The following is an 8,924-nucleotide window of genomic DNA, read 5'->3' on the forward strand; positions in this document are numbered from 1 at the left end:
GAGAGAGAGTCTCGTAGACACTAGAGACAGAGCAGAAGCAGATGGGAGCGTGATGGAGGGAGATAAGGAAAAGGGAGTTGGAGGGGTTGCAAGTGGGACAAGACAATAAACTCAAAGACAGACACGCTACCAGGATCAGGACATGATATGGACGAGGGAGGGGGATAGAGAGAGAGAGAAAGAATGAATGAGAGAAATTGATGTGTTGTGGGGCACTGATGGACAAAAGAAAAGAGAGTGAGGGAGACAGGGTGGCAAAAAGGTGCATCTATGCAGAGTAAAAAAGGATATAAATAAAAGTATGTTTTGTGTATTTGTGTATGTGTGAGTATGCGTGTTTGTGGACCGCTCCTGGCAGCTTTTCTGGAGCGAGCCCTCTCTCCTGCCAAAGTTCCTTGGTCTGCCATCAAGACTGGCCTTAGGCACCACACCACACTAAGACCAGCCTGACACCAGCCTGAAACCAGCCAGGAAGCAGCCTGGAACCAGGACACAGCACAGAGGATTACCCTCAGAGAGGGAGGGAGGAGGGTCAGGGAGAGGTGTGGAGGGGACAAGGTAGGAGGTATACAGGGTAGGTCAGATGAAAGAGAGAGGTAAGAAAAGAGAGAGAGAGAGAGAGAGAGAGAGAGAGAGAGGAAGGGGATGCATGGAAAGAGAGAGGAGGGAGAGAACTACAGTGAGGGAGAGTGAGGGGGGGGATCAACAGTGAGAGAGAGAGACAGAGAGGGAGGTGGAGGAGGATTATTCAGCTCTGTGAAGCGCTGGAGACGACAACACAGAGAGAGAGAGCGAGAGAGAAAGACCGAAATGAGCGAACGGAGAAGAAAACTAAAGCAGTGAAGGACTGGGGAGTAACACGGACAAGTGGCTGGAGGAGAGTGTGAGAGAGAGCGAGGGAGAGGAGGGGAAGAGCAGAGGAGCGGGAGGACGACAGCAGTGGAGGATGGAAGAGATGGTAAGTGACTGATGGACAGGAAAGCTTTAATATACGGAGATCAGTTCGGGGCTGGAGGTAGAACTGCTGACAAATACAGCACACACACAAACGCACACCCACACACACACACACACAACCAAGCACACCCACACACAGCATTCAAAAACACACAAGCTCTCAAATGCACATACAAACACACACACTTGTCTGTCTGACGATGTTCAGCAGTTTGTTGAGTTGGTGTTAATGTCTGTGTGCAATATTTATAGTTAGTGATACTAACTGGTCACTGCGTTTGTGTGTGTCTATGCTGCAGCTGCATGTGTCAGACTCTGAGGAGCATGTGTGTGTGTGTGTGTGTGTGTGTCTACCATCTGTTGGCATTTGCCCTGCATATCTGACTGGGTGTGTTTAAGGGAGTTACGGAGATCAAGGCAAACAGGTCAGAGAGATACAGAGATTGAGAATATCAGTGTGTGCGTGTGTGTGTAAGAGAGAGCAAGTGTGTGTGTGTGTGTGTGTGTAAGAGTATGTGCCTGTACTGTACTCTTTGTGATTGTGGTGCTCTATACAGCAGGTGCGTAATCCTATCCATCTGTCACTCCAGGCTTTCATGCAGTCTGTTGAGCAAGTTTTATGTATGTGTGTGTATGCAGTGTGTATATGTGTGTAAGAGAGAAAGAGAGAGAGAGAGAAAGAGGGAGAGGGACAGAAAGAGAGTGTGTGTTTGTGTGTGTGAGGGAGTGTGTGTGTGTGTGTGTGCATGTGTGCTGCTTTTACTCTCATCCATCATTTATTACCCACTCTGCTTTTTACCAGAATAACCATGTTGTGGACATGAGTGTGTGTGTGTATGCTGTACTATATAAAGCTTTTGAGCTTTAAATGCTGTGCCAGTTATGAGGTAAAAAATCCTCCTCTGAAACCTGTGTTTCTGTTTCCAAGATTGCTCTGCAGCTGATACGCTGTGAAGGCTGAGTGTGTTTGTGTGTATGTCTGTGTCTGTGTGATATTGTGTGTGTGTATGTCTGTGTCTGTGTGATATTGTGTGTGTGTATGTCTGTGTCTGTGTGACATTGTGTGTGTGTGTATGTGTGTGCGCGTTCAACTATTAGACCAGTCTTTTGCTCACATCTTACAGGTCTGGTCATGCGCTCCATGGGACAAGTCCAGACACACACACACACACAAACCCCAGAGAGAGGCAGGAAGGAAAGATTGATTTAGAGAGTCAAAAAGTGATCCAAATAAAGAGTGAAGCTTAATCAATGCCAGGTGAGAACAACATGTTTTTTAAACTGTGCAGTCCAGAGATGGAAAAATATGGAAGAAGAGATGGAGGAAGGAGAAGAGGCTGGGAGAAGAGGAGAGGAAAGAGAAGAGGGGGAGAGGAAGAAGGAAACAGAGTGGGGAGACAAATGCAGAGGAAGTGAGCCCAGGAGAGAAGGTCCAGTACAGACAGAAGCAGAGCATGTGTGTGTGTGTGTGTGTGTTAGCATGTGTGAGTGTGTCGGTACTTGTCAATTGGAAAGTGACAATGAGAATGACCCCTGGTCACCTCTTTTCCTGGACAATCAGAGAGACAGATGGAAGGATGGGAGGGGGAGGAGCAGGGCAGCAGAGGGTTAAAGATAGAGAGATGAGAAAGGAGAAAGGGTCATGGGAGGTCAGAGATTGAGAGATAAGAGAGAGGGGAGAGATAGATGGAGGGTTAACGAGGGCCAAGACCAGTATAGGAGACATGTTGAGGGATGTGGAGAGAGGGGGGGAAGGAGTGACACAGAGAAGAGAGACGGGTGGAGCCATCAGGAGAATGAGAGGCAGAGATAAGGAGGAGTCACAGAGAGAGAAGGAGATAATGACAGAGGGAGGAGGAGGAAGGGGGGGGGGATGAGAGAAAATTAAAGAACTTAATTAACTTAACTCCAACTGTGAATATGAAGACATTGAAATCTGACACCAGTCCATGCATCACACGTCTGTGTCAGTGTGAATGTGCTTCGTCTGACACCCTTCTACTTCCTCGATAAAGGCAACCCCAAGTAAGACCTGGGGTGTGCGTGTGCCTGTGTATGAGTACCTATGTTTGTGTGTGTGTGTGTGCGTCTGTGTGTGTTTGTGTGTCCGAGACCAGGGATTAGGAACGTGAAAGTAGGACAAGAAGAGGAGAGGATTATGACTCTCCTCTGTCTTTGTCCCACACACACACTCACACACACACATGGGGGCAGTTAAGCGCAGATCTTGTCCGTATAGTTGCGCTGAGTTCTCATCCTGTGGCCTATTAGTGAGACAGCATCCTCCCTCCTCTAGCTGACTAGCTGCCAATAAACTAACTAATGGGCCATGTCAGCTGTTGTCAGAATCCTCGCCACACACAGACACTGACCATCCATCATAGAAACAGCAGATGAATTTGGGTTTTTAAAAACCAGTCAGGGCTGAGGCCAGGCTACCGCAACTACAACCCCCAGAATGCCCTGCTTCTTCACTGTATGCTATCCTATTAGCCATCTCTCCAGGGGCCAGCAAACTTACCGTGTCCCTGTGAGGGCTGGCTGAGTAGGCGTGAGGAGCGAGCTGTTTGATTACTGTGCAGTAAAGCGGCACAATTGCACGCGGGTGCACACGTGCACACAGGCAAGCACACACACGTACACACACACACACACATACACACACAGCTTCAATCGGAGGTTGAAAAATGAGACTCACCTTGAAATGACAGAAGACTCGATTCACTGGAGCCTAAGTGTATGGTAACCACAGACATGCCTCACAGCCACTCACATAAACACACACACACTTTCAGGCTCACTCTGTTCATCTGCTCTGAGTCTGAGTCTGAGTCTGTGTGTGTGTGTGTGTGGGTGTGTGTGCATCTATGAGCCTGTGTTAGTGTGTGGCCCTAACAGTGGACACTCAGAGTGTATTGATTTGTTGCAGGTAATGTCCTAGAGGTCTAAACAGCACGAACATAAAGACTTTCCATTTCTCACACTTTCTCTCTCCCTCCCCCTCTCTATCCATAACCCACTCTCTGTCTCTTTCTCTTTTTCTTGCTCTCTATTTCAGTTTCTCTCCACCTCTGATTCACACACACACAGACACATACTGAAACACTGTCACATCACTCCAACTGAGACATCTGTCTTTTTCAAGTCGGTTTCTCCCCCTCCCTCCCATCGCTTCCCTTATCCCACAATCCTCCTTTCAGCTCTCAGAACCTCCTTCAAGAACAGAACTGAATAAAACAATTGTATTATCCATTCAGGTGGGCCTTTTACTTTGGCAGTCGTGGCGTGTTACACAGATCATAAAGTAGGCTCCAAAATGACTGGCACCCCTGACTGGAAATGCACAAACAATACTTATATAAATATGAATTATATAATTATAGAGATAAACTCAAAATACCAACATGTGAGACAGACTGTACGATAGTAATGTTCCAATACAACCCACCAAAATAATTTATTGATTTAATAAATAATCTATTTCCTCCGAATCAAGGTTTAACAATGATGGCACCCTTAAAGATTATTGTAAATGATATCTAACAATATTGAGCCATTACATCACTTCCTTTGTCACTTTGGTATATAAATGAGGTAACGAGAATGCAATATCCCTTTGTCATTTAACACCATGAAGAAAACAAAATAACTGACAGTTCAAAAGAGACAGAGAAAGCAGACCTTCATAAATCTGGCAATGGCAACAAGATCCATAAACAATTGAATATACCACTGAGCAATGTCAAGGCCATTATTTAAAAATCCTGAAGCTATGGAACAGTTGAAAACCTCATGGGTAGAGGATGCAAATACATTTTGCCCCACAGAATAGGGAGGAGCTAATATTGAGAGAAACAACAACATCCCCCCACATCAGTGTCAACCAGCTGCAGACCTTTGTGGTGTCTTGGGGTCGGCAGGTTTCAAGAAGCACCATCAGATGCCAACCTCCACAGCCACAGGCTGCAGGACGGGTTGCCAGAAAAAAAGCTTTCTCTAACCCAGAGACACAGACGCAATTAAGCGCTCAGAGTTTGCCAAACGTCACTTAAATTAGGACTGGAAAACAATGCTCTGGTGAGGTGAGACCAGAGTTGAACGCTTTGGTCAGATACAACATTAGCATGTTTGGCGTTGAAACAGAGTTGCACACAAGAAGAGGCATCTCATACGTTAAATATGGTAGTGGCACAGCGATGTTAAGGGCTCTTTTAATTCCAGAGGTCCAGGGGCACTGGTTAAATACATATATGGCATGAAGAATTCCACCAACTTTCAGGCAATTTTGGCTAACAATCTAGTTGCCTCTGCCAGAAGGCTGGGATGTTCTGGGAAGTTCACTCTAATCCTGACCTTGACGTATGTTTTGGGTCATTGTTTGTGTTGTGAGTCGCTCTGTCCTGTTTTCTCTTGCTTTCTAGTCAAACCTCTCTCCTTACTCCTCTCTCCCTCTATTCGCCCTCTATTCGCCCCCTCTTTCTTCATTAATCTCACTATCTCGTGGTCTCTCTACGTTCTGTCTTCCAGCTGCAGATCCTTCACTGGCTCACAACGCCTCACCATGCTCGTCCCTGGCCTTACCCATTCTATACGTGTGTGGGTGCGTGCATAGGTGTGTGTGTGTGTGTTTGACAGACTACGCAAAGAGAAGAGAGCATAAAATTAGAGAAACATGAAAAAAGAAGTGAAGGTATTCTCAGTTTTTCGAAAAATCAAAGGTCAGAGGGCCAGAATAAGGTTTTAGACAGGCTTGTCTAGCCATGCAGAGACATACACATACACACACACACACTAGGTTCTGTAAGGTAGGTGTGTGTGTGTGTATGTATGAGTTTGCTGTTTGAAGAAAGACAAGGAAAAGAACCGCAGTGGAATCTGCCTCAGATAAAGCATACAAGGCTTAAGACTCAAGGCAAAATCTCCAATGACTCGCATTTGAATCAGCCTCATCTTTATTCCACACACACACACACACACACACACACACACACACACACACACACACACACACTTTGGGTTCCATTCTCTTTGTCTTAGATGTCACTGCCATTTTTATTTCAAATAATCTTTTCCTCTCTTTCACATAACACACACGTCTGCCTTTCTCTCACTGGGCTATGGCCCTCAGGGTGCGTCCAGGGCAGTGGTTGTCATGGTTACTGTGTGTAAACGGTCTGCTGCTGTCAATCAAGGCTGCACCCCAGTCAGGAGCTAATGGGGTTGCTAACGGCACATGCCAACGACAACGTAAGCACACACCCAAGATGGGTGGACAGGCACGTTCTCTCCCTCTCTAAAGGGCTCTATTTCATTCTCGTTCATTGTCTTTTCATTTCTTACACACGTCTCAAAAAGTCTTTATCTCAATGACTTGACATTGTGTGTATGCAGAGTACTGCAGCGGGAGCATTTTGCACAGTAACCAGTGGGTCCCTAAAGGAAGGACTCAGCCAGGGCCTGATAAAGTGCTATTGATTTAGCAAACGCACCAGGTAGTCTGACTCTCTCTTTACCTTGAATCTCTCAACCTAATGTGTGGTCTCTTTCTTTCTCTTTCACTCTTTCTTTCTTTTTTTTCTTTCTTTCTTTCTTTCTTTCTTTATATTTCTCTCTTTGTCTTTTTCTCACTCACTTTATATCCCTCTACAGATGATGGATTGTGCCTAAAATGAAACACTCTCTCCTCTTGCTCCACCTGGCCAGTAACCACGGAGACTCCCGAGGACCAATCACAAGCCAGGGAGACAACAGGGTTTGATTCTCTACAGATCAGCCAACCAACAGAGCAACATCACCCCATGCAACTGGTGTAGTTTACACCCTCTTCTACACACACACACGCACACACAAACACACACACACACAGATAACAGACTGCCTCACCCTGCTGTGATGTCACACAGTGGCTCCACCCCTTCCAGCTCCTCTGGGGGCTGAGCCAATTGGTTAAGGGTATGGGCAGAAGGGTGGCTGATCCAACCAATCCAGTGCCTGCGCTGGGGGTGCCCCTGGCGGGGGGGCAATGGGGCCCGCTGTGCAGCGTGGGAGTACAGACCTCCCCTGGCCTCAGGACCATCCCCTCCCTGAAGAGGAATAACAGCCAGCCAACCAGCACGCAACACCCAGAAACCACGGCAACGTGTGATTTGAGCGGGAGTTTCCACACCTCCAAGGAGATGTCGCAAAACACCATCAACAGCCTGACGCAGGAAGACCTTGGGTCGCAGGGTGGGGTTTACTGTCAGGTCAAAGCTGTCCGGACCAATGACAGAGAGTCTGGTAGCCGGGCCAACGGGAAGCGGATGTCTCGCTACACCAATGGGAGTGTGGTTGCCCCAGAGGTGGTGGGCGGGGTCTGCAGCGAGGGCTCGGAGGGCAACGAGCAAATCCGAGAAAAGAGGAGGGTCCAGTCTCTGAAGGGGGAGGGGTCTCGGCCAGTGTTGCGTTCGGGGAACACATGCGTGAACGCTCATGCCACCCTGCCACGCCCCTGTAGAATGATGACCACGTCATCGCCCCCGCCTTTGTGGAACCTGTGGGCGGAGACAGTCGCAGGTCCCCGCCATCTGCATGGCGCCCGCATGCCGCCGGCGAGCGGCCAATCAGATCACGGCAAGTCAGACTTTACCAAACCCTATCCGGAAACAGTCGACAGCAGTCAGTCAAACGCGGAAGGACTCTCCATTACTGAACTCACACACGTACAACAAGAACACACACACGACCAATCACGCGGCTGGAAAGCACACTCAGATGCCACAGACGCCACAAAAAAAAAACCAAAACACAAACTTTGCCGCAGGGCAAAAATCAAGCGGTGCAAGAAAAATCATACACAAAAAGCACTGCAACGCAACACACACCTCCCCCCACTGTGGAACCCGAGCACACACAAAAGAGCACGGCCACCCAGACAACACACACAAACCAGAGGGGCACAGAGAAGTCCATGATCCCAACACCCACCAACACACAACCCACAGTCCCACCAATGCAGCCTTGTGTGAATGAGCAACACTCCACAGACAAACACACGCATACCTCGACCGAGCGTGCACACAACCACCAACATACACGCCCACACACACCATCCCAATCATCCCCGCACGTCACCCAGAAGCCGCCTCCCCCAGTCCTCCACATAGGCTCCCAGGCCACGCCCCCTCTGCCCCCTCACTCCCCTCGGACGGTGGAGGTGGCCCCCAGACCTGCCCCGCCCATCCTACAGACAAACCCGACGCCCACCAAGGTACCAGCCCCCCTGGTCAAATCCGAGGACTCTAAAACCCCACCCCCAACTCTGGCGAAGGAGGCCCAAGTGCCTCATACCGCCCCACAATGCAACGGGGCACCCGGGGGTCTGTCGGGAGAGCTGGAGGGGGGTGTGAAGGGGGAAGGCAAGAGGAGGCTGCATGGGCGCCTGCAGAGCGTGGAAGAGAGCCTGCTCTCCAACCAGGAGAAGATCAAAGTACTGCTCAATGTCATCCAAGACCTGGAGAAGAGCAAGGCCCTGAGTGAAGGGTGAGGAGAGAGGGATGGATGGATGGACGGAAGGGGAGGAAAGGAGAGACATAAGGGTGGAGGGTGGGGGAAAAGGATGGATGGAAAGATAGTGAGAGTCTTCTTAGGAGACAAAGAGACAGAGGGCAACCAAGGGTGCTTCTCTCAACTCTGAAATAAACGTTGAAATGTCATTGTGTGTGTGTGGTCGTAGAGAGGGTCAGCCCTGCAGTAAAGGTTTAAGAACCACTCCAGTGCCAACCTGTCGGACAAAAGTCTACGCGTTTTCCTGTCTGAAGTCAATGCTGACATCCATTTGCACTCATCATCAGACTTTATCTGCTTTCTGGATGCTGCATCCTCCTTCAGGCTGCCTCCCACCGGTCCCCCAGATCTCTCCATTTCCCTGTCTCCCTCTCTCCCTCTCATTCTGTTCCTTTCTCTTTAAACTCTTATTTAGTCTTTAT

At 48.6% G+C, this 8,924-nt stretch overlaps 2 protein-coding genes across 2 annotated transcripts in view; one reads left to right on the forward strand and one right to left on the reverse strand.

Moving 5' to 3' along the window:
- The window catches only part of LOC136953844 (dedicator of cytokinesis protein 2), a 55,331-nt gene that overhangs the window by 17,764 nt on the left and 28,643 nt on the right, over positions 1-8,924 (reverse strand). The gene's annotated exons all lie outside the window — the stretch shown is intronic.
- LOC136954419 (uncharacterized) overlaps positions 6,758-8,924 on the forward strand; it is a 3,145-nt gene continuing 978 nt past the window's right edge. The window contains 4 exon segments of the mRNA XM_067248050.1: positions 6,758-7,469; positions 7,471-7,614; positions 8,075-8,319; positions 8,365-8,478. Of these exon segments, the coding sequence (XP_067104151.1) occupies positions 6,912-7,469; positions 7,471-7,614; positions 8,075-8,319; positions 8,365-8,478 (1,061 nt within the window). The 5' untranslated portion in view covers positions 6,758-6,911.

The sequence above is a fragment of the Osmerus mordax genome, chromosome 12, assembly GCF_038355195.1.
Source record: "Osmerus mordax isolate fOsmMor3 chromosome 12, fOsmMor3.pri, whole genome shotgun sequence".
In the NCBI taxonomy this organism is placed as follows: Eukaryota; Metazoa; Chordata; class Actinopteri; order Osmeriformes; family Osmeridae; genus Osmerus; species Osmerus mordax.